Here is a 25,865-nt window from a genome sequence, read left to right on the forward strand (position 1 = left end):
CTTCCTTTTCAGAGAACAGGTGATTCTCTAGAAGGGTAGGCAGATGGGGCGGAGAGGTGCGGGACCCCTCACATCTGTATTCCTCAGACACCTGGGGGGAGGACGCCTAGGACAGTCCCCGGAGGGTGCGACGAGAGAGCGAACGGAGGGCTGAAATGGCTGTCATTTCTTTAATGATACCGAACAAGGGCGAGCTCTGCACAGACAGGGACTTCAACCCTGCCCCCTCACTCATTGAGGGTCTAATACCCTAACCGACTTGGTGACTCCAGGGGCACAGAGAAGGTTCCACTCTGATGAATGAAGACTGTGTCTGCGGTGCGAGGTAAAGGACACCATGCCTGACCAGCACGGGGTCCCCTCTGTGAGTCAATCCGATGCCAGGCCAGGGAGTCTGGCAGGAGGGTGGTAAGGTCGTTCTTTGGCAGCTACAGACAAATTCCTTAAATAAAATAAGACCCCGTTTTATTTAGAGACCTCTTGGCAAAAGCGAATCCTGAGTTTCTTCAACCCCTGCAGAGGGAGGACAGAAGCCACTCACTGTCCCCACCTCTACGCGTTTCTTCACCCCAATCCCAAAGCGCCCGCGGTCGGTGATCACAGTTCAACGTTAAAGGCATCAGGCTGCCCCGTCTTCCGAAAGGCACGACCTGTCAGTCCCTCGTCCCACTTCCAGGTGCCCACCTCAAAAAGAAGGCAGAGCGCTGGAAGAGACCATCCGGGATCGAGCCAGGAGCGGTGGGGTCTCTGAAAGCACGCCCCTGCCCGGGTCCCCCGCATCCGTCGGGTCCCCACCGGCCAGGGCTCGGCGCGCTGGCGCTCATACCGTCCTTCTCTGGCTGAAGCCACATCCCCCACTTCTCACCCACAAACGTTCAGTCAGTCTTCTGGGCCTTTGCACGTGCTGTTCCCTCTAACTGGAACTCACCGCCTCCCTTTCGCTCCTTACCCGTGGTCTGCCCCAAGCACATTCAGAACTCAGCCTAACCTCCTCCTCACTGGGAAGCTGCTGGTAACCAGCACCATCCTGGCCTTCTGCTCCCTGCACTGTGGATCTACTTACAGGCCGAGCAGACAGGTGTGCCGGCTGCACGCCCTTGAGAGCCAGGGTAGTGGGTGCTTTGCTAGAGGAACACTAAAGTGTTTTTTGATAACCCAGAGGAACAATTAGAAGGTGGGCAGAGAGAACCTGGCAGGAAAAAAATAGGCATTACAATTGTACCTTGAAAGGCGAGTGAAGGGCACCAGGCAGGCAGGAAGGGCACTGCAGGCAGACTCTGTCATCTCCCAGCTGCTTGCTCGTACCCAGAGGACTTCCCACAGGGGTCAGTCCCTCTTTCCTTTTCGGGCAGTAATCTAGGAAAGGTTCACCTTTCAGGGCAAAGGCCCAACGTTTCCTAAGAATATGGCACCTGCCTTCATGGTCCCAAGGTGGTTGACTTTTGCTCAGTGCACTTTTTCTCCTGAGCAATAATAACTCCTTCACCCATCTCTCTCACCTGTGTATAACCCTCTAAAGCATGCTGTCAGGAATGGATTGATGGGTGGATAGATGATAGATAGATAGATAGATAGATGATAGATAGATAGATAGATAGATAGATAGATAGATAGATAGATGATAGACTGATAGATTAAAAAAAAAGAAAAAGAAATCGGCTCAGAGGATATTGGAAGCCGGTATGTCTAAAGTCTACCCTGTGGGGGAGGCCGAGAAGCCGGAAATGGGGAACAGGTGATGTTGCGGTCCTGAGTCCAGCTGCAGCAGGACGGCAAGCGGAGACTCGGGCAGATTTCTTTCTAGATACGGCTTGAAGAGAATTCCCTCTTTTGCAGGAACCCCCAGTCTTAAGCCTTCAGATGATTAGATGAGGCCCTACCACGTTATGGAGGGTAACCTGCTTTATTCCACGTACTGATTTAAATATTAATTACATCTAAAGAATACCACCTGAGCACCATCTAGCCTGTTGGGTTTGTTGTCACTGTTGTTCCATAAATTAACCGATTTATTATAGGTCAGCAACATTTCAAATTGTGGAGCTTCTTTCTACTGGCCATTTAATTCTTTCAGTCTTCTGACGGCCAACCTGACCGGGACGGCAGAGGTGGTGTTGTAGGTCCGGGGCCACCCACAGCTGTTTTCACGCAGGGACACATGGCCAGATCCCCACACCTCGTCTCTTGGTCTTGAAGTAAGTGTCCTTGGCGTGCGGGCTAATTTTCTTCACCATTTTCCTGAGGGAGGCACCATAACCATTTCCGTATTTACCAGCCATTGCAACCTTCTTGGTGCATTTAGTCATGTGGCCATGGAACCCAGAGAGTAGTAGTCTGTAGACTAGCATTGGACTGAACTGTACACCTTAGCTCAACAAATGGACACATGCAATTCACCGTCACACATGCTGACATATGTCATGCCAAGTTTGAACTGCCCAATCTCTTAGTCCGCCACTTCATTCTCCTTGCTTTTGATAATCGTTGGATTTTACAGGAGTCCCTTACTAATACAAGAGAGGGGTCTAAGGACTACATAAATTAAAGTCAAATACAGTGAGTCAGGGGCCTGCTGCACACTGCCTGCCACAGGCCTCTGCTGACCAGAGATGCATGCTGACCACGAAGAGCCCCCAGATAAAGAAAGTTCCTGCAGGGACTAACTAATAGCTACTCACCCAGACCTCATCCCTTACCCAGACCATAAAGGGAAAACAGACCACAAAACATACCTTGTAAAGGTTAAAAGTTGTGGGTTTCTTTTTAAGGTTAAAGTTAATCCTAACTTTCTCCCCACCCTTTATTCCCCCACACCAGCAATTTTTCATAGAATTTACAGGCAGATATAAGCTCAACCTCCAGAGATGATTGGGGTCTCTGCTGCTTCTCTTGGGAAGAGAGTCTACTGCTCTGTCTGTGGAGAGGTTCTTTCTTGGTATCCCTCTGCTCAATAAGCCTGCTTGGGCTGTAAATCATGCTGGCTTGCATTTGAATTCTTCCCTGCGAAGCCAAGAGCCCTCGGGCTCCAGGTTGGAGTCCCCAGGAGGGACCCGCCCATCTGGCGTCGTTCGGAAAATGTATCCTTCCATCCAGGAGCCCAGAGGTCCGGGGGATGAAGCCCTGATCAGCTAGCATCTTGGCACTGAGTAACAGAAAGGGGAGGACATGTGATGGGTCCAAAGCAGTACTGCTCAATTTTATTTTTTTCATACCGCGTTTTAGAAGGTGAGGGCTGATCTCACTCCTCTGGAGCAGGGGCCCAGCCTGGCGGAGGCGGAGAGAAGGCATTCCCCAAGCCCGTGTCTCACAGCACTTACCTGAGTAGAGGGGTTTATCAATGATCTTAACGCAGTTTTTTTGTTTGTCTGTTTTTTAATTAGGCTCCTGTCTAGAGCCTCCAAATCTCCCTCCCTTCTATCGCCATCCCAGACTGTTGTGGGCGACTCTGGAGGTGTGGGACAGGTGAGAACAGGGAACTACCAGAACCCACTGAAACCCAGTTCTCCCAGTCTAGTTTCTGAGTATCTTCGCCCGGGATGGGGGGGACAAAGGGGGCGCATCGACCTCGGAGCAGTGCGAGGATACCACGTGCAGCGGCGGCTTCCGACTTAGCAAATAAAGATAGTTACATTTGAATTTCAGAGAAACTACGAATATGAACTTTGTATCCGCAATATTTCAGACAAGCTTGTACCAAAAACAAAAACAAAAAAAACTCGTTGAACCAGAAAGGGCTTGCGATCCCCACCCCCATCCCACCCTCCCCGCACCAAAAGCTGACCCAGGCCCTTGTTATTGTTCAAGTGCATGGACCCAGCGGAAACCGAGGATTTCTTTGACTGAGAGGGGGCCCGGGGCTGTGGCCATTCCCGCCAGGCCCGCCCACCCGGGGTAGAGAGGCGTCGGCCGGGGCGGTTCAGCCGGAGCTCCCCACGTGGACCCGGAACCAGGACGGAAGAGGGAGGGCTGGGAAGATCCGCGGGAAAGTGAGCGGCGCGCGGCGAGAAGGTAGTGTCCCCAGACCCCAAATCAGAGAAGGGGCGCTGACTTTACACTGAGCAACTGAGCAACAACAAGAACCCTTTCTCGGGTTCCAGTCTTCTTCGACCCAGAGGGGGAAAAAAAAGCTGAGTTCACGCGAGTCAACCCCGAACACTTTACCAACCACGTGCGAGTGAGAACGTCCACAGGGTGGCGACCTTGGATTTTATCCTAAAGAGGGACCCTACTGCCAACGTGAAAGGCCGCTGGTGGCGACATCTAAAACCACTGCCGAAACCCGGGATTGAACCAGGGACCTTTAGATCTTCAGTCTAACGCTCTCCCAACTGAGCTATTTCGGCGGCCTGTGGCTGGTGGAGAGAGTGTAGTGTCACTCAGACCCAAGATCCGGGAAGGGATACTGACTTTACCCTGAGCAGCTGAAAAGCGACAACAGAAATCCCTTTTCGTTTCGCAGTCTTCTACCATCCAGAGGGGGAAAAAAAGTTGAGTTCATCAGTGTCAACCCCAAGCTCGTTACCAACCCGGTGGTGAGCTGGGGTTTTGTAATAGAAATCCACTGCTAATTTGGGACTTGTTTGGAGGTTCTAGCAGGGGAGCGCAGCTACTCGTACACCCTTGACCGAAGAACGGTCCTCTCCTCTAGCGGGGAAGGTCGTCCTCTTCCATCGAGAGCGCAGCTTCGGGAGGGACGCACATGGAGCGGAGAGGGAGGAAGGGGACACCCGCCTAGCCAGCCAGATCAGCCGAATCAACCCTGGCGATCAATGGGGTGACAGATGTCGCAGCCAGATCGCCCTCGCATCCTCCACTGCTAATTTGGAAGGCCGTCGGTGGTGCGGCATTTAAAACAGGGGTCGGGAACCTTTTTGGCTGAGAGAGCCATGAACGCTACTATTTTAAAATGTAATTCCGTGAGAGCCATACAATATGTTTAACACTAAATACAAGTGAAAGTGTGCATTTTATGTAAGACCAATACTTTGAAAGTACATTAAGTCTCTGAATTTTTTTAATAACGTTGTTAATGCTGTTGCTAACCAATGATGAATAAAGTACTTCTTACCATTAATGCGACTTCTGGTGCTGCATGGTTTTGCTGATGGCTTTGTAGGCTGGTTGATAGTGGTGAGGTTAAGCTTCATGCAGGTGTTGAGACTTCCATTCATTAAACGTGATCGTAGGTTGGTCTTAACGTTCTTTAGATGTGAGAAAGACTGCTCACATGCATACGTAGAGCCAAACATTGTCAGTACAGCAATACTTACACACTGCAGTGTGTAGTATGTGACAGGAAGCGCGTTCCAAGTTTTGACAATCAGCTGGTCCGCAGGTTTAAGTTTTTCATTTCTCCCCACTTGTGTTTGCTTGCCAACTCTGCTTGCTGTCATGCAAGTTTTTCCAAATCTTCATTCAGTGACTTGAACTTATTCACCCACATGTCTGAGGCCTTCAGGTCAGCAGCTTGTAGGTCAAAATCTCTGACAGAGACACCGGGGATGTAACTCAGGTTGGCGCTGTCCACTGCACATTCGTGTGGATGGGTGATGAACTTAAAAAGATGAGTGCACTCATGAAATTCTCCAATGCACGCTTTGAATGACTGCAGGAGATCAGATGTGAAGCCCGCTAGCTGCTGGAGATCAAGATGTTGAGCAGGGTCACTTGCTGTGCATGCATCTTTAAACTCTCCCAGTTTTTCAAAGTGCAGTAAATGACCTGTTTCAATGTTGGCAATGAAGAATTTCAGCTTGGTTTCAAATGCAAACATTGTTTGTTGAAGGGATAAGACTGTATTTCCAATGCCTTGCATTTTCACATTGAGCTGGTTCAGATGTTCAGTCATGTCCACGAGATAGTAGAATTTCAGGAGCCACTAAGTGTTAGCTAACTCAGGATGCTCGACGTTTTTCATTTCAAGAAAAGTCTGATGTCGCCCCATTAAAAAAATAAAATTATTATAAATAAATAAATAAATAAATAACTTAAAAAAAAAGAAAAAGAAAAATCTGGATTTCACTCAGACAAGCCGTGAAACAGCTGAGCACCTTCCCTCTTGACAACCAGTGCACATTGCTGTGCAGAAGCAGACCAGGATAATTATCCCCAACTTCATCCAGCAGTGTTTTATATTTTTATTTTTTATTTTTTTTAATAAATTTTTATTAATGGTAATGGGATGACATTAATAAATCAGGGTACATATATTCAAAGAAAACATGTCTAGGTTATTTTGTCATCAAATTATGTTGCAAACCCCTCGCCCAAAGTCAGATTGTCCTCCGTCACCCTCTATCTAGTTCTCTGTGCCCCTCCCCCTCCCCCTAACTCTCTCCCTCCCTCCCTCCCATGTCCTCCCTCCCCCCCACCCTTGGTAACCACCACACTCTTGTCCATGTCTCTTAGTCTCATTTTTATGTTCCACCAATGTATGGAATCATGTAGTTCTTGTTTTTTTCTGATTTGCTTATTTCACTCCTTATAATGTTATCAAGATCCCACCATTTTGCTGTAAATGATCTGATGTCATCATTTCTTATGGCTGAGTAGTATTCCATAGTGTATATGTGCCACATCTTCTTTATCCAGTCTTCTATTGAAGGGCTTTTTGGTTGTTTCCATGTCTTGGCCACTGTGAACAGTTCCAGCAGTGTTTTAAACTGGCAATCATTTAATGCTCGAGCAACAATAAAGTTGACTACCCAAATGACCAGTGACATCACCTCACCAAGTTACTCACCACACATCTGAGCACAAAGCGCCTCCTAATGTAGGATGCAGTGAAAACTTAGGATGGGTCTCTTTTCATGTTCACAAAGAAGAGCTACGAATCCTGTTTTTCCCCACCATGCACAGAGCACCATCAGTACACACCGAAATAAGTTTATCCATTGGTAGATTTTTTTTCTTTAGCAAACTCAGTGAAAGACTTGAATAAATCCTCCCCTCTTGTTATCTCTTTCATAGGCAAAACAGCAAGACTTTCCACACGTAGTGTGTCACTGACAGCATACCTTGCAATCATGCTGAACTGGGATAAATGGCTTACGTCTGTTGACTCATCCAAAGTGAGAGAAAAGAATGGTGCTGCATTTATGTCCTTCACTTGTGTTGCCTCAATTTGATTTGCCATCATGATGGTACGATCATGAACAGCTCTTGCCAACAGAGGTATGTCTTTAATTCATTTGATTATCTTGTCTTTATCTGAAAAGTCATCAAAAAGTTCATTGGCAACATCAAGCATGAATGTTTTTGCATACTCTCCATCTGTGAATGGCTTTCCATTTCTCACAATTGCTAAAGCACCAGCAAAGCTAGCCGAATTCCAGTCACCTTCTTGGGTCCAAACACGGAGTTGCTGCTGACTAGCTTGCACTCTGCACAGTAGCTCTTGACATGCTTTCTTCCTGCTGTCCCCCGCTGGATATTTCGATGCAATTGTAGTATGGCGTGTGTCAAAGTGCCGCTTTATATTTGACCATTTCATCAATGCAATTTTATCATTGCATATTAGACACACTGCAGAACCTGCCCTCTCCACAAAGGCGAATTCCTCTGTCCATTCCTGCTGAAAAGTACAATACTCCTCATCTTTTTTTTCTTTTAGCCATCTTCTTCATCAAAAGGGTTTCTGCAATTAACTAGCAGACTGCTTGATTAAAAGGAGGGAAGTTTACTTCCTGACCTCACAATGACCTGCGTACCTTACGCATTATCCAATAAAAATTTGGTGTTGTCCCGGAGGACAGCTGTGGTTGGCTCCAGCCACCCACAACCATAAACATGAGCGGTAGGAAATGAATGGATTGAAATACATGAGAATGTTTTATATTTTTAACGTTATTTTCTTTTTATTAAAGATTTGTCTGTGAGCCAGATGCAGCCATCAAAAGAGCCACATCTGGCTCATGAGCCATAGGTTCCCGATTCCTGATCTAAAACCTCTGCCTAAACCCAGGATTGAACCAAGGACCTTTAGATCTCTGGTCTAATGCTCTCCCAACTGAGCTATTTTGGCAGCTCCTACACTAGGTGTTTTTTTTTCTGAATATGTGTAAATAAATATTTGTTCCATAGCAATGAAATAAGTCAGTTTAACATAGAGGTTTGGCTAGAGGTATGCATTCAATAAATATAATAGAGGTGATGAGACCGGCTTCAGTTATAAACCAGAAGTGATGACTAATTTTACTTTTATCAGTGGTTTGTTTTATTAACTGCCCTGCAATCTGCTTTTCTGGTTTAAAAATAAATCATGGACTTTTTTTTTCATGTCAGTTGTGTAGGCTATTTCATTCTTTTCAACCATGCACAGTATTGAGTTGTATGAATACCACACAATACATTTAATCACATTCCTAATACAGACATTTTGACTTTCCCCTCTACTTTTTGTTATTACACACAATATGGCAGTGACTATCTTTTTGTATTTATTTATTTATTTTTCTTGTGAGAAGGCAGATTTTTCCAAGGTCAAAGATAGGAACATTTTGAACTTTTTGAATATTGTCAAATTGGACTAAAGAAATGTATGAAAGTTTAAAACCAACAACAACAACAAAGGAAAGGAAGGAAGAAAAGAAAAAAGAAAAGAAGAGAAAACAAAAAGAACTGTACGGAAGAGGATGGTAAAGCCATTTGCAAAGGGTTCAAATGTGGAAGCCTTTGATGATGTATACATAGTTATTGTAGCTGTATGTTAAAAGCACTGATTTGCTAACCCTAAATATTTAAAATATACCTCAATTTTTGTAATTCGACCTTGGCATTTAAAAATTTTTTAAACATATAGACACTGTTAAAAAGTAGAATTGGCCCTGGCCGGTTGGCTCAGCGGTAGAGCGTCGGCCTAGCGTGCGGAGGACCCGGGTTCGATTCCCGGCCAGGGCACATAGGAGAAGCGCCCATTTGCTTCTCCACCCCTCCGCCGCGCCTTCCTCTCTGTCTCTCTCTTCCCCTCCCGCAGCCAAGGCTCCATTGGAGCAAAGATGGCCCGGGCGCTGGGGATGGCTCTGTGGCCTCTGCCCCAGGCGCTAGAGTGGCTCTGGTCGCAAGATGGCGACGCCCAGGATGGGCAGAGCATCGCCCCCTGGTGGGCAGAGCGTCGCCCCCTGGTGGGCGTGCCGGGTGGATCCCGGTCGGGCGCATGCGGGAGTCTGTCTGACTGTCTCTCCCTGTTTCCAGCTTCAGAAAAATGCAAAAAAAAAAAAAAAAAGTAGAATTGGCTCAGACCTCTCTCAGACTTCTGAGACACAAGCTCTGGTTTAATTATATCCTCTAATATGCTAGCCGTGTTCCACTTCCTCCCATTTCGTAATTTTGCATCCTTTGTGTTCCTATAACCAGGGTGGGGCAAAAGTAGGTTTACAGTTATTCATATGGAAGGTAATATAATAATGAATAAATAATAATACAAAAATTGTTTCTCGTACTCACAACTGATAACCTACTTATGCCCCAGCCTGTATGTATAATTGTACTAGCTCTAGCCCTAACTGAGTCGGAATCTGTGCAGAGGCGGCTCAGGATTACATAGTTTTTTAAGCTGACCAGGTGATTTTAATGTACATCCTCTCTGAGCATCTCATTCCTCAGTTCTCATACAAAAATGTAGCTGTTACACATAAACCCACATGTTCAATTTTTCTCAACCTCTCCACAGGAACGTCAACTCAGATTGTCCAGAAATGAGCCTCATCTTTCCCAGTAAACTTGTTTATCTTAGGACCACTTTCTATTTTAAGTTTCCCAAACCAGAAAAATACAAATTCCTTCCTCCCTCCTTCTGACTTCACCCATAATTGTACCCAAGTGCCAGTCATTTCAGTTTGATATTGCTGGAATCCCTTAATTGACCATCCTACCTATAAATCCGTTTCCACACTGGAACCCACCATCCTACTGAAGAGTCCTTCAGTGGCTGCCTAGTTGCAAGCAAAAACCAAGGCTCCTTCACATGGCACAGAGAGACTTCCCTGGCGTGAGCTTTGCTGCTCTGCAGCTTCGCGGTGGTTCTCTCTCCTTGACTGGGAAATCTAATCATTCACACGGCCATCCACGCTCAGGATGCTTTCCCTGACTTCACTATTTTCTTTGCCCACGCAGCATTTTTGACATTCCCCTTCCACCAACCCCCATTAAAACAACTCTAAACGTTGATCCTGTCTCCTAAATTCTAGAAACCTCTCTGACATGTCTCTGACCCCTCCCTCCCATCTTACAGGCTAGTGGCTCCTCCGCGGTGCTGTCTCATCACTTATCAAGCTGGATTGTAATTGCCTGTTTATCTGAGCTCTTTCTTGACATTTTCATCTCCAATACGTTATGTAACAGGCTGAAGTAAATGTTCAATGAATGAATGAATGGACACATTCCCAGCTACATCTCAGGGCCAAGGGGTTCTTTCCTCACTTCTAAAATCACCTGGTCATACTCAGAAGATGTGACCTCTGCAGGATCTATTTAAGATTCTGAGCTCTTTAATTCTTGCCTTTAAAGTCGCCTCATCTGGCCACCCTACTTCCTTCCCCTGAGGGATGACGATGAACGGAAAGAGGGGCATTCATTCTAGTGGAAAGAGAGTAGAGAGGAAAGTCTGAGGAGAATACAACCAGATTTTTCTGTGAGAAAGCCATGAGAAGCTTGGAATGCTTCCCCCATGGCAGGACAGACTAGTGGGGAAAAGCTTAATAACCTTTTAGAAACAGGCTCTAAATGTGGGTAAATTTCACAAGGTATACTATAGGTATACTACACACCATATAGTGAATAAGTTCCCAAAATTTTCCTTCACCTTCTTTTAGGGACTATAAAATATACCATAGGATGGTTTTCGCTTATCTTGCTGGAAGTAGAACAGACCTGTGAAATGTGCAGGTTTAACATTTTTGTGGGACTTCAGAGGTCCCTGACAAGGATAGCAACGTGCAATTTTGATGTCTTGATTTTGAATCATGAGTGTGGTGGACCCCTCAGGACCCATATCCCAACTCATGTCACAGTAGCCCATTAAAGGACTAAAGGATGAATTAAAATGATTAAGGTACACCTGATTGCTCCCAGTGGAGGAAATCGTATGCTACAGTGGTACTCAGGATTGCAGGATGAAGCTCTAACAGATGTCAAGGGTCTACTGTGATGGTCTGTAGCAAGCCAGAAAAACACGTTGCTGAAACTTAACATCAAGCCCAGCACTGGGAATCAGGCAAATGACCCGAGCAAATGAGTGCCCTCCCCGGAACTAGGCTAGAAAACCAATCCCTGACAACACAGAACATTAAAATTTTTTTTTATTAATGGATTTTAGAGAGGGAGCAAGAGAACAGAAACATTGGCCTGTTTCCTGGCCTGGCAGTGAACCCACAACCCTTGCATAACAGGACAATGTTCTAACCAACCGAGCCACCCAGCCAGGGCAGATAGAGCTAATTCTGTGGACACAGGAATCTTGAGACATCACTGAGCATGGAAACCAAACTTCAAGAATGCTCCTTCCTACAGGTGGAACCCCCCCAAAATGGTATTATTCATATTTTTTTAAAGTTTTTTTAAATTAATTAATTAATTTATTCATTATTAGAGAGGAGAAACAGAGAGGGAGAGAGGAGAGACAGAGAGAGAGAAGGGGGGAGGAGCTGGAAGCATCAACTCCCACATGTGCCTTGACCAGGCAAGCCCAGGGTTTTGAACTGGCGATCTCAGCATTTCCAGGTAGATGCTTTATCCACTGCGCCACCACAGGTCAGGCCGGTATTATTCATATTAATGAGCTTCTCGAAACAGGAATGGTCATTTTTTTTCATGATGTTATCTAATCAAGAGGAAACAATTTAACTATCAACTGCCTTCCAACCCAGTTTCCCCCAGAACACAAGGTTGCGGAGGTCACAAACTCTGGGGTTAAACAAATTCTGCTTTGAATTCCAACCATATGACTAACCAATCAGGTATGTGACCTTCAGTGAATTTGTTGGTTAGTTGTTTCAATACCTTTCTTCATATTCAGCATAATGGCTGAAACATTTACTTCTTAAACTCGTTTAAGTGTAAGCCAGACAATACTGAGTCGCTATCTCAGCAGCCTGGACCCAAAAGCGGATGTCCAGTGGAGTGCGGGCCTCCCGCAGGGCAGCAGGGGGGTGGGGCAGAGAGGAGCTTGGGGGCTCTGATGGGGAGGCTGGGGGGCCTGAAAACTCTGCCACGTCCTGTGAACCTAAACAAGCATTTTCACTTTTCTTCTTTCCAAGGTCTTTAAACCAATACTCACTTGCTTATGTTTCAAAACATAGATGTGAATTACTGTATGAAACAGCTAAGAATTTAAGAATCTAAACGGGCAATAGAAACTAAATTTTTACTTCTGAGACAAAACAGGCCCGGCATCAATAACACTAGAAACGATCCCCTTCTACCAAAGGGGGACATGGACGATTCCGTGACAGTGAAGCAGTGGGGGCTGTTAGAGCCACTCCCCTGACCCCGTGCCCTCCAGAAGGCTCTTGAGCAGCTGAAGCTGGTACCCAGCTTTCCTTCCAGCTTCTCGTGAAGACTACTGCCCCAGAGTCCCGAGAACAAATCACCACCGGTCGGCTTTCCACCTCCTCCCACCACCGTTTCCTACCTAGTAGAAGTGAAGCAGACAAGCAAAATGGCTTTTTAAAAATTATTTAATTTAGTAGTTTTCTTGGAAAAAAAACAATAAGGCAAAAAAACCGAAAATATATATCATTTTGTTTCACCTGAAGGACTTGAAGCTCTTCCATTAGCAGGAATCTGACTGGGGACCCGGCCGGAAATGTAGTGCAGATGGGGGAGAGGAAGCAGTTCAGTATAGTTGGGGGACTCCCACTCTGTCTAAAGCCCCCGATTCGTTAGGTCTTCGCATTGAAGGGCCCCCTTTAAAGAAGCCCCTTGCTTATGCTGGAAATCAGTTTCTTAGGGGGAATTCCTCAGCAGCTGCTGCTCTCAAGTTCATCACAGCTGGGGAGAGGGGGAAGAGGGGAGGGGAGGAGGGGGAAGGGGGCAAGAAGGACCAAGAGGACTAATTCACCCATATTACTGCAAGTCCCCTGGAGGGCGGGCTTCCTCTGGAATGACACTACCCCTAGGACCCACACTGGCTGAGGCTCAGCAGTTAAGGAACAGAAACAAAAAATACTAACAAAAGGCATACAAAGAAGGCACCTCAATTTGTGATCCTCAACCAAGGGTGGATTGCACAGGGGGTGAGATTTCTGAACAGGACAACTCAAACTAATACAGAACAAAGAATGAAGGAAGCCAGGGCCTGAGGGGGTCTCCCACCCATTCCAGGTAACGCTGCTTTCAGCCCATGTCCCAGGAGGAAGGCTCTTTTGGGAGACAGCTGTGTGGGCTGCAATTTGGACAAAGGCAGAATTAAACTGGAAACTCTCCTTCTGACTTCCAGCCCATACTCCTCCTGACAAAAGATGGAAAAAGGCAGGAAGGAGGTTAGGGTTTCACTTTCAAGAGTTAGGTAATTAGGAGAGCAGACTTCGGACAGCAGCCGGCACTCCACGACAGACCATGGATGACGTCCCCGGTGAGTGAGTGCCGACATGACCGTCCCTGCTCCCGTTCGGAATCTGTCTGCCCCTAAAGGACGATGAAAAGAGGAGGCTCAACCCACAGCCTGAGGTCCGAGACAGTCCCAGGGAGACAAGCGGTATCAAAAACAAGATTCTTAATGGGAAGAAGGAAAATCAAACAAAAATTAGATTTTTCTCTACATATGTATAATATACAGATATTTAACACATTATCCCATGGTGGCTCCAGTCCATGGGGCTGAGAGATGGAGACAAGTTCTAGGCCAGAGGAACCGCCTCTCTCAATTCTGCAGCGCAGAGTGGGGCGGGTCAGGTTTCACTCCACACTGGGGCACAGACCCAAACTGGTACTGAGCCGAGAGAGAAGCGGCAAAGGCAGTGAAGGATGGGTGGGGTGTAGAGGAAGTGGGAAAGCAGAGTGGCCAGCAGTCTCTCTCCATCCTGCCCGTGTTCTCAGAAGTTCTCCACCTGAGCAAGTCCGTAACACCCTTGTGAGCACGCTGCAACCCTCCCACCAGCCACCAAAGTGGCCTTCGGTTGCTGTCAAAGCAGATGGAGAACAGGAGAAGGGTGTTTTACGTGAGTGAAGATAGAAACTTCCAAGAAGGTAACTGAATGTTCCGACCTTACAGAACAATTCCCCTGGTGAACGTTCCAAGACGCAGTTATCTACACATGGACGCCCCGTGAAACGGACCCCGCTGGTGAGCACGTTTCTTAGCGGCGTGCCCCAGCTCCACCGCAATCATGCACGATGCCTCCGTTGGCAAGTCTTGTGTGTTTCTTCTGAAAGGAACTTCTAAAACCAGCTCTTGCTCTGAACAGCACCACAATGCCCCGAATCATAATCTGCGTAGATCTTGGCTGAGCAGGACCCTATGAGAGGAGGCTGGATGGCATCACCTTAAATGGGGACCGAGGGAGAAGGAAGAGCCGAGAATACTCGACTTTGCAGACGTGGAGCAACAAACACTACCTTGCAGCCATTAACCTCTCCTTGACAAACACAGGCATCTAGTATGTTGATTTCAGTTTCAATCAGCTAAGGCAACCAGCCAATCACCACCACTGGTGTCTGCTTCTGGTGATTGATTTGGAAAAAATGATTGGTTAAGATAGACAAACTTGAGGAAAGCCCTCGGTAAGAGTCCCAATGCCAGCTTTCCCGCACATCCTCTGTGCTCTTGGCCTTGGCTCCTCCTTCTTTTCATTACTGTCAGTTCAGAAAATATCCGGGCATGAGGTCCAGTCCTGTTTTTCTTTACACTCCCAGTACCCTCCCCTATAAATATGGGTGAACTCCTTGGTAACAGGGTCCTCCTTCCACTCAAACCACAGTGCCTTACAGGGATCGCAGGGTGTGCCTAAAGGGAAAGAGGGCAAAGAGAAACAGAATTAGAGCCCATGCACACTGGTATTCTGCACATGTCAGGAAAGCGAGAGCAGGGCAGGCTCCTTACCATCCCCGGAGACTTTCATAGCTTCCGCTTCTCTCTTCTTCCTGGAAGCTCTCTGTTTTTCTTCCAGGCGCTGCTTCTCCGCATTCGCTTCATCCCAGCGCCCGTTTTCCATCAGTCTCTGGTCGGGCCGTAGCCGGCTGTCTGTGGGGGCGGTGCCTGCTTCCCAGGCGTTGAGAGTGAGCGCGAGCTCCGAGAAGTAGTACATGTTTTCAGCATTCTTCCTGAAGGTAAAGGATGAGAAAGAGAAAGGGTCAGGCCAGAGCCCAGGCTCTACTGAGCTCAGGAGTAAGAGCTGAACATGCTGCCCAAAGATGGCATCGTCAGGCTGGTCTACCAGCCTGGCATCGTCAGGCTGGTCTACAAACGGACAGACTCAAGAACCACGGCACTGGCCCTGAACTAAGAGACCCAGACCGGACCATTCCTCAGCCTCGCCCAGCACCACTCAACTGCACAGTTTCCTAGCTTGTGCTGTGCTCAACTGAAAGGTAGAGAGAAATCCATCAGGAAGAAGGAAACAGTCTATTAAATGAAAACTCCTTATTCCTGTTTCCACTGCCTTCCTTTTAACCTCTTTCTGGGATAATCTTGGCCTTACTACAGACTGCACATATTCAAGAATGAGAGACAAACGGCTTCTGTCTTAATTTACTTCCAAAGTCCTGTGCATTATCTCAGGAAGTCTGACACTGCCGCTGGGCCTTCCGGCTAAGTTAACAGGCAATAGGCACGATTCTCCTCTGGCCACTTCTCAATATAAATGATAGAATAATATCCAGCTGGGCCACAAGTCTAAGGATTGCAGAACACACCTGATGTGGGTGGGCAGCTATGGTTTGATCAGTTTGAACTTTCTTGGGATGAGGCATGCTACAACTCCAGCCACACAGTGACAACCTCGGTCATCTCCCCAGAGGCTCTGACTTCCTTGCTCAATCAATCCCTCCCACAATTAAGTGGGAAGCAATGTGGAAGCGTCACTGGTGTCCCCCCCAGGCGGAGGCCGCAGCGGTCTCCGGGCGGCACGCGCTGGCACTCACGGTAAAGGGTTCCTTTTCCACAGCAGGACCTTGCTCTCCTCCACTTCATGGCCTCGCTGTCGACCATCACCCCCGTTTTCCCCGATCACTGGCCGGACTTTGAAACAATCCATTTTCTCATCCCACGTCCCCAGCAGCTCAAAGTGAACATTTCCTGACCGATCTTTCACTTCCCCGGTCACCTATAAGGATGGAGAGCGGGGCTCTGGAGCACAGACCACGGTCACCGTGGGTTAGCCTACCTGGCTCTTCTGGAAACCAAAGCCCTAGAGTAAATACTGTTAAATCCTATTATGACAAAAAATACAGTCATCCAAATTACTGTTAGATTTCCTTAAGCTGCTTAAAATAAGGGAGGCATAAGCTGGAGGTTTCATTATCATTTTGTTGGGATAGGAATTTTTTGTTGCAAAGACACTGTGTAGGAAATGGATCTGACTGGCCTTCAGAATTACGGTCCTTTCTTCTCTCCAGAATGGACAGCCACAGGCAGACTACATCCGTCTTTCACTCTCCCATCAGAACTCACGGCACCCTCCACTGGGGAGCAAATGCACAGCCCTCGCTCAGCCCCGCTCCCGGGGTCAGGTGCCCGCGCCTACAGCCTGCAATCCTCCCACCAGGCCTTCCTGTTTGTCTCCCTGCTCTTGACCTTTACTTGCTGACCTTCCCAGAAAAGATATGACTTTGGTTTAGAAATGCAATCTAGTCCCCTTTCCAGCTTTCTCCTTTACCTCTTCCTTTTTTCTTGAATCATTACATATCATATATGATACATATAATTAGATTATCTCCCTCCTTCCCTCCCCATCCATCCATCCATCCATCCACCCACCCACCCTAGTCCCAAAGAAGTAGCTTTCTTTTTTTTTTTTTTACAGGGACAGAGAGAGAGTCAGAGAGAGGGATAGGGACAGACAGACAGGAACAGAGAAATGAGAAGCATCAATCATCAGTTTTTCGTTGTGACACCTTAGTTGTTCATTGATTGCTTTCTCATATGTGCCTTGACCGCGGGCCTTCAGCAGACCAAGTAACCCCTTGCTCAAGCCAGTGACCTTGGGCCCAAGCTGGTGAGCTTTGCTCAAACCAGATGAGCCCATGCTCAAGCTGGCGACCTCGGGGTCTTGAACCTGGGTCCTCCGCATCCCAGTCTGACGCTCTATCCACTGCACCACCGCCTGGTCAGGCTGAAGTAGCTTTCTAAGGTATACATCCTAAATGAAAACATTTAAGTTAACCTTCTCTTACCTTTCTTGCTACATCCCGAGAAAAGTAGCTATAAGGAACAAATTTAAGATTGCACTTGTCTCCTGTCTTGTGATTTACAATATCAATTTCACCAGACTATAAAATGAAAAGAGCCATAGATTAGTTTCTTTAAGAGGGGATGCTTTGAATATCTGCCAACCGCATGCCTCACAATTATTCCTTTCCAATCTTACATTCCAGCGCTCCTTTGCTCAAGAGTCAGGTCTCATCCTGGCCGGTTGGCTCAGTGGTAGAGCGTCGGCCAGGTGTGCAGAAGTCCCGGGTTCGATTCCCGGCCAGGGCACACAGGAGAAGCGCTCATCTGCTTCTCCACCTCTCCCCCTCTCCTTCCTCTCTGTCTCTCTCTTCCCCTCCCGCAGCCGAGGCTCCATTGGAGCAAAAGATGGCCCGGGCGCTGGGGATGGCTCCTTGGCCTATGCCCCAGGCGCTAGAGTGGCTCTGGTCGCAACAGAGCTATGCCCCGGAGGGGCAGAGCATCGCCCCCTGGTGGGCAGAGCGTCACCCCCTGGTGGGCGTGCCGGGTGGATCCCGGTCAGGCACATGTGGGAGTCTGTCTGTCTCTCCCTGTTTCCGGCTTCAGAAAAATACAAAAAAAAAAAAAAAGAGTCAGGTCTCAGCAGCCCTGAGATGCTATGGAATCCCTTTGTAACCTTGGTATCCCAGGTTCGGATAAAGACCAAATGACCTTTGCTGTTGTCTTTTAATTGTGTGTCACAAGTTAGGTAGCACAACCTGACCTTCAGCAGATATAATGATATCCATACAATTTACTTTTCCCAACCAATCCTCACTAGTACCCTTCAGGAATTCAGTGCTTAAATTAAAGTACCCTACTCACAGTTCCAAAGTTACCTGTGCCAGGCCTTTCTATACTTTATTCCAGGAGTCCCCAAACTTTTTACACAGGGGCCTAGTTCACTGTCCCTCAGACCGCTGGAGGGCCGGCATATAAAAAAAACTATGAACAAATCCCTATGCACTCTGCACATATCTTAAAGTAAAAAAACAAAATGGGAACAAATACAATATTTAAAATAAAGAACAAGTAAATTTAAATCAACAAACTGACCAGTATTTCAATGGGAACTATGGGCCTGCCTTTGGCTAATGAGATGGTCAATGTCAGGTTCCATATTTGTCACTGCTAGCCGTAACAAGTGATATGACACGCTTCTGGAGCCCTGACGTGTGCTTCCCGTGTCACCGGAAGTAGTACTGTACGTTGAGCGACGCCTCTCACTGACCATCAATGAAAGAGGTGCTCCTTCCGGAAGTGCAGCGGGGCAGGATAAATGGCCTCAGGGGGCCGTATGCGGCCCATAGTTTGGGGACCCCTGCTTTATTCATTCCATTTGCTCCCCCTATGTTCTGAACCCCAAACCTCCCTTTACGAGGCAGCTTAGTTTCCACACCTGCCACGAGACTTCTCCTGACAGCTCAGACCATATTCCCTCCCTTTTCTGAATTTACTGCAATCATTATCTTAAGAGCACACTGACAATCAAACAGTATCTCAGTAAACCTGAGAGAAAGAGAGACAAAAGCATCAACTCCTTGTTCTATTGGGCCGCTGCAGTCACTGGCAGCTTCTCCTATGTGCCCTGACCAAGGATAAAACCTGCAACCTCGGTGCTCCGGGACAACGCTCCATCCACCACACCACCTGGCCAGGGCCCCACCAGAGGATTTTGTTAAATACTTTTCAGCCTACACATATTTGCCTTACATCTCCAATGATACAATAACTCATTGAAGGTGTGACACCCGACTTGGCACCCCCGGGACCTGGTCCTCTGCCTGGCAGTAAATGTCTAAGGAACAATGAAGGGATGAGGAATGGGAGCTGCGCTTCCTACTTTCTCGTACCCCTCCCCCCAGTGCCCGGGCAGTGCCAGCAGTCACGGAGGCCGCAAGCTGGTCATTTATAAATAACAACGCGTGGCACACAAACCCCAGCAGGTGGGGCGCTGCTGTCTGAGAGATTCCTCAGAAGCTGAGAAGCCGAACAGCTCCAGGCGCCGGCGCGTCTGCTCACCTGGTCTATCCACAGCTTGCCCACGATGATGTTGTGCACTGTTGTGGTAACCTTCTTCCAAGTGTAGTGGTGTCCAGTGGCGTGGAAAATGCAGTGGATGGTGCCTGGAAGCAGAGAGGGAACAGAAATTCACCCAACAGAAGAGCAGCTCCATGCTTGCTAGAAATAACGGGCTTCCTGTTCCTCTTTTGATATTTCTTACTTTTAAAAGAAAAACTAAGTCAAAAGAAATTTAAAACCTTCTTAAATAATGGAAGCGCCAATTGAATTTTTTCACTTGATTTTAAAAAGTTTTGACTAAGACATAACTAAGTGACGACAAAGGCTGACAGCTGACATAGCCAGCTAGAAAGTGACCGTGCACAACTGTACAAGCACAAGTGACAGCAAAGTCCAATCTTTCCTCCGACTGTGCTGCCACATGGGCTGCAGAATGTATAGGGGCAGGTCGAATCTGCCCCAAGAAACACTAAAACTGCACTGCGGAGAGCAGCATGCATGGTCGGTAGCATGGGGGCCAGGCCGTTTTTAGTAACTAGCCGTGTGGCCTTTAGCCAACCACTTATCTAAGGGCCTTAGTAATAAAGGAGTGGGGAGAGCCACGGCTTTGGAATGAGAAAGAACTGGATTAGGTCCTGGCTCCACTACTCAGTAGACGTGTGACCCTGTGCTGTACAATAAAGAATGTGTCTGCCTTTTGTCCAGGTTCCTGGGAAGAAACCTAAAATCCTTGGAGTTTCCAAATGATAGTAGTGTTTTTGTTACTCACGGGGGCCCTGAAAGTTTATGGCAATGAGTCACCAAGGTAGGTCCCTGGATAGCTTACGGGGACAAGGTGCTTCGGGATGAGGGCAGGCCAGAAAGACCAACCACGGAATTAGAGAGTTTGAGCTCTGAGTTACTTAATAAAGGCTGGACCTCCCAACCTCCTAGAAATGATGTTCCCCTCCCTCTAGGAGGGAAGGAGGCCTGAATATTGAGTTCAATCATGTGGCCGATCATTCAATCAATCATGTCTATATAATGAATTCCCAATAAAATCTCTAAACCAGTGGTTCTCAACCTTTCTAATGCCGTGACCCCGCAATACAGTTCCTCATGTTGCGGTGACCCCAAACCAAAAAATAATTTTGGTGGCTACTTCATAACTGTAATTTTGCTACAGTTATGATTCGGAATGTAAATACCTGATATGCATTATGTATTTTCCAATGGCTTTAGGCGACCCCGCTGGGGTCGCGACCCACAGGTTGAGAACCGCTGCTCTAAACTGTGAAATTAGGTAGAGCTTCCTGGTTGGTGAGCACATCAACGTGCCAGGAGGGTCATGTGCCTCCCTGATTGCAGGGAAGCCCAGGGCCTGGAAGCTCTACGTTCAGCACCCTCCCAGACCTCATCCTTCATCTGGCTGGTCCTGACTTATACCTTTTATAATAAGAGATATAGCATTTTCCTGAGTCCTCTGAGTCATTCCAGCCAATTTCTGAACCTGAAGGAGTTGTGGGCACTCCTGGGTTTACAGTCAGTGGTCAGACGTGCAGGTGGCGTGGGGACCTCCAAATGTGTGCCTCACCCCCGAAGTGAGGACAGACGTGTTGGAGACTGTGCCCTTCACTTGTGTGGCTGGTATTAGCTGGGTGGTTAGTGTCGGAGTTGCATTACAGTACCACTCCCTGGGGAGGTTTTAACCTGCCCAGGCCTCAGTTTTATCCAGCTGTAAACTTGGGGTAGCCACATCTTATGCAGTCACTGTCTGTTTATTTACCCAGAAACATGCTTAAAACATAACAGGCACTCAGTAAATCCAGTCTTCTCCTGTTCCTATGAATTCACCTTCAGTGAAGCCCAAACCAGAATCAGTTAGTTGTTTGAACATAGGTGATTGAACATTAAAAATAACAAACAATTATATATCTATATCTATATATCTATATATCTATATATCTATATCTATCTATATATATATATATAAATAAAATAAGGCAGTCAATTCCAGTAAAGGTGTAACTCTAAGCCTCCTCTGTAACCACTAGTGAAAAGGACACATTGTGGCTTAGGTGTGTCCTTGCACAAGAGTCAAGTAGTCCTCGTTAGTTATGATGGATTACGATGACAATGACAAACAGTAATAAGAGCTCCTCTGCTGACAGCACGCTGTGTACCAAACGCTGTGCTGGGTTCGCCTCGTACATGATCTCATTGAATCCTCATAACCATCTTCAAAATACCTCCTCCAGCACGTGCTCGGCTCCTCTCCTACCAGCACCTCTGGCCAGAACTTCTGTAACAGCTCCTCTGTGGTCCCCCGGTTCCCACTTTTGCCCCCTCAGAGTCTCCAGTCAAACTGAGCTGTCTGGAACACGCGTATCAACCTCCCACACAGCAACAGCCTCTCCACAGCCTCCCTGCGATGAGCGGAAAACCCTCTCCACAAGTCCATCCTGTCCGTCCTCGCAGCCCGACCCAGCCGCGAGGCTCCCCTGCGCCTCCAAAGTGCTGCGCTCGCCCCCAACGCGTGGCCCTTACCTCTGGGGTCTCTCTGCCGGGAGCACTCGCCCTCAAATCACCTTCTGGTTGGTTCCTTCCGTTACCTAGGTCTCTGCTCAATGTAACCTTTTCAGAAAGGATTCCTTGACTACCCCATCCAAGGGACCACACACACACACCTTTCTCATTAACCCCAACCCTACCTCCATTTATCTCCTTCACATATTTACCACGAGATGATCTTATACATACTTTTTTGGCCCCTTAAGAAGGCAAGCTAAAGGAGAGCCAAGCGGCCTGTTCCCCGCCGCACCATGGCACCCAGAGTACTTCCTGGCACCCCGCGGCCCTCGGGCACCTGTGGTACCTCAGCTGCAGGCACCAGTACCCCCAGGTCTGTGTCCCACTGCTGCTGGAACTCACTGCCACACTCAGTGGCTGAAGATGACATGGCTGATGCGCTTACAGTCTGGAGGGCAGAGTCTCAAGTCCCAGTGCTGGAAGGGCTGTGTGCCTTCGGAAGGTTTGAGGAGAGAATCGGTTGTCTTGCCTTTTCTGGCTCCTAGTGGTCACCGGCATTCTTCAGTTTGTGGTCTCTTCCTGGCATCACTCAAGTGTCTTGCTTCCGTTGTCACCGGCTCTGACCCTCCGCCCTCCCTCTTACAACAACACTTGTGATTATACTGAGCTCAAAGGACAATCCAGGGTTATCTCCCCATCTTGAGATCTTTAACCACACCTACAAAGTTCCTTCATGTAGACATATTTTAGGGGGCCTTATCCAGCCTACCACATCCCGATTTTACCAATGAAAATTCTGAGGTCACATAATTTGCCCAAGGTCACACAGAGAGAGAGGGCCAGAGCTGAAGTTCGAAATAAGATCAGGACATCTATACAGCCCAATACTACAACACTGTATCTCACCTCGATAATGTACCTGTTGTTCTACTGAGTGTCCCTTGCAGCTCACAGAGATAATAAAAAATCAAGGACTGTCCTGTGATTGCCTTCTTTTATATAACAGTTGTGTCTTGAAAACTCAACATTAAGTTAAAGATCTAAAAACAGAGCCATCTGTAATGAATGAAGGGGAAGACAGCCACTTCCAGAGGGTGGAGTAAGGACTTCCACAGATCTGCTCCTCGATAAAATCAACAAGAACACTAGCAAAAATCATCAGAATCAACTTTCTCAGAACTCTGGAAATTAACCAAAGGCTTACAATAAATAAAGAAACATTTATTCAAAGAAAGTGGCTGAATCTCAGTAAGAAAAATGAGCTTGTGGCGGGCATTTTGACCTGCTCTATTTCCCCCTCGTCTCGCCAGCTTGGCAGTGACCTAGAAACACAGCAAGCAGCCTAGCAAACACGTTTGGGAGCCTCATTTCACTAGCAAGTATGAAGCTCCCCCAAAGCCCCATCGACAAAGAGCTGTCACTCCTGGACCTACGTGGTGGTTCCTTGTAGGCTCCCACTCACGGGCTAATCTTTATTTGACCTGACTCAGCACCTGCTTACCTCATACAGCCTTCCCCCTGGGGAGATGATCAAAACCATCAACTGATGGTTTAACACAGCGCCTGCCTGAGGTGCTGATTATAGTTGGGGTAGTTGAAATATAGGCTGCAAATTCCAATTTGATAAACACTTCAATCTACACATCCCAAAAGCTCAGTGAACTCCATGTAGGATACAAAGTGTACCACATCGAAATCTATCATAATCAACTATTAAACGATGACTGACTGGTGGTGGCACAGTGGGTAGAGCATTCATCTGGGATGCTGAGGACCCAGGTTTGAAACCCCAAGGTCTTGAGCATGGGCTCACCTAGCTTGAGTGCTGGCTTGCCAACTTGAGCACAGGGGTCACCGACTTGGCTTGAGCCTCCCCCCCCACACACTGGTCAAGGCATGTATGAGAAGCAATCAATGAACAACTAAAATGACGCAATTATGAGTTGATGCTTCTCATCTCTCTCTCCCTTCCTGTCTCTCTCTCAGGGGAAAAAAAAGATAAAGACAAGGAGAATCTTGAAAGCAGTAAGAAGTAATACATTACATGTAAGTGATACTCAATAAGATCATCAGAAAGCAGTGGGATGACACATTCAAAATGCTGAGAGAAAAATGTTGTCAGACCAAGAATTCTATAGCCAGCAAACCTATTCTTCAGAAACAAAGAAGAACATAAGACCCCCCCCCAGATAACTAAAACCCGAAATGCATAGCTAGCTGATCTGCCCTTCAAGAAATACTCAAGTCTTTCAGGTTGAAATAAAGGGACACTAAACACTAGACTGATGGTTGAAAAACTCTACACTAGACAGTAACTTAAATCTACATTAAGAAATAAAGAGATGGATGACATCAGAGTAATGGCGCAGTAGGAAGCGATACCGATAAATCTCCCCCAAAACTCAACAAGATCTTCAACCAGAAACAGAAAAACCTATCCTTGGAGCCTCCAGATGTTTCGCAATACACCCGAAGGTATGGTTGAGCGAAAAATTGGCTAAATATATAATCAAACCCTGAAGGAAATAGGGAGTAAGAAATGCTCCGCCTTCCTCACTAACCTAAACAGGGTGGCTTTCACTGGGAACTGAGAATATAGAAACTGAGGCGGGCAAAGGGGGTGAATAGATCCAGGCCACGGCACAAACGGCTGAAACAGGCTGTGGCACAGAGATCCAAGCCGAGGAAAAACTGTTCCTGTGGCAACCTGGGCAATACAAGCTAACACTGGCGCCAAACCCAGACAAAGAAAGACAAACGGGGCAGCTCTTTTCCCCAACCTCCTGGTCAGCGCGCGCAGATAGTGGGCGAAAGATTCCTTCCAAAGCCCCGAGAGTGTGCGCCCATGTTGTCCCACAGAAAGGCAGAGTCAGAGGCCTTTGTGTGGGCCGAAAGCGTAATCTCCGGGTCGCCCCAGCGCCCTGGGAAAGCCACACACGGAGAGGGAGCGAGAACTAATTCCAACACTGGAACTTTTCCGTGCGGGAGGGGGGATTCACTCAGAGGGTGAGGCAGCCGGCCTGATATCCTGGCCTACACGTGCAGATAGTGAGCGAGACATTCCTCTGAGCACCTCAGGAGTGGGCGCCCGTGTTACCCCACAGAGGGGCAGAGTCAGAGGCCTTTGTGTGGGCCGAAAGCGGAATCTCCGGGCCGCCCCAGCGCCCTGGGAAAGCTGCGCACGGGGACAGAGCGAGAGCCAATTCCAACACTGGAACTTTTCCGTGCGGGTGGGGGTTTCAATCAGAAGGTGAGGCGGCCGGCCTGATATCCTGGTCTGCACGCGCAGATAGTGAGCGAGAGATTCCTCCGAGTGCCTCGGCAGTGCCCATCCGTGTTATCCCACAGAGGGGCAGAGTCAGGGGCCTTTGTGTGGGCCAAAAAGCGGAATCTCGGGCCGCCCCAGCGCCTTGAAAAAGCCGCGCCCAGGGACGGAGCGAGAGCCAATTCCAACGCTGGAACTTTTCCGTGCAGGTGGAGGTTTCACTCAGAATGTGAGACTGCTGGCCTGATATCCTGATCTGCGCACGCAGATAATGGGCGAGAGATTCCTCCAAGTGCCTCGGAAGTGCACGCCCGTGTTATCCCACAGAGTGGCAGAGCCAGAGGTCTTTGAGTGGGCGGAAGCCCCGCCTGATTATGCTAGCAGCTCTGACTGAGCCTTACACAGAGCCCTGTGCTGAGTGGGAATAGAGTGTGGAGTTGCCAGCTCTTTGAGCCTCTTACTATCCAAGTAGAGGCAGCAGCATCCCCATAGCTGGATTATCAGGCTACTAATTGAGGAAGGAAAGGCTCCAGGAACATGGACTCTCTCACTGGCGGAGCCTATAAATGGTAATGAGCCTCGACTGCCAACGAGACTGAAGCACAATACACGACATCGCCATAGATTATCAACTGCAAACCTCTACCTGAGCGTGCCAAAGGGGCAGAACCCGAGGTACAGAGTCACCGACCAGGAAGAGGGAGAGAA

General features: G+C 47.8%; 1 protein-coding gene, 2 non-coding genes and 1 pseudogene across 3 annotated transcripts in view; all 4 read right to left on the reverse strand.

Moving 5' to 3' along the window:
* Nucleotides 1–2,050: 2,050 nt before the first annotated feature.
* Nucleotides 2,051–2,306, reverse strand: LOC136320867 (large ribosomal subunit protein eL43-like; annotated as a pseudogene).
* A 1,964-nt stretch (nt 2,307–4,270) lies between these two features.
* TRNAF-GAA (transfer RNA phenylalanine (anticodon GAA)) lies at nt 4,271–4,343 on the reverse strand. Its single transcript has one exon. It is a non-coding gene; the product is annotated as a tRNA-Phe (tRNA).
* A 3,607-nt stretch (nt 4,344–7,950) lies between these two features.
* On the reverse strand, nt 7,951–8,023 carry TRNAS-AGA (transfer RNA serine (anticodon AGA)). Its single transcript has one exon. It is a non-coding gene; the product is annotated as a tRNA-Ser (tRNA).
* Nucleotides 8,024–12,656: 4,633 nt separating this feature from the next.
* Nucleotides 12,657–25,865, reverse strand: part of OSBP (oxysterol binding protein) — a 40,967-nt gene continuing 27,758 nt past the window's right edge. Inside the window, exons 10-14 of the mRNA XM_066251608.1 lie at nt 19,385–19,488; nt 17,329–17,424; nt 16,078–16,259; nt 15,038–15,258; nt 12,657–14,941 (exon numbers count right to left, since the gene is read on the reverse strand). Coding sequence (XP_066107705.1) covers nt 14,799–14,941; nt 15,038–15,258; nt 16,078–16,259; nt 17,329–17,424; nt 19,385–19,488 — 746 coding nt within the window. The 3' untranslated portion in view covers nt 12,657–14,798. The remainder of the gene's footprint in view (nt 14,942–15,037; nt 15,259–16,077; nt 16,260–17,328; nt 17,425–19,384; nt 19,489–25,865) is intronic.

Source organism: Saccopteryx bilineata, chromosome 1, assembly GCF_036850765.1.
Source record: "Saccopteryx bilineata isolate mSacBil1 chromosome 1, mSacBil1_pri_phased_curated, whole genome shotgun sequence".
Lineage (NCBI taxonomy): Eukaryota > Metazoa > Chordata > Mammalia > Chiroptera > Emballonuridae > Saccopteryx > Saccopteryx bilineata.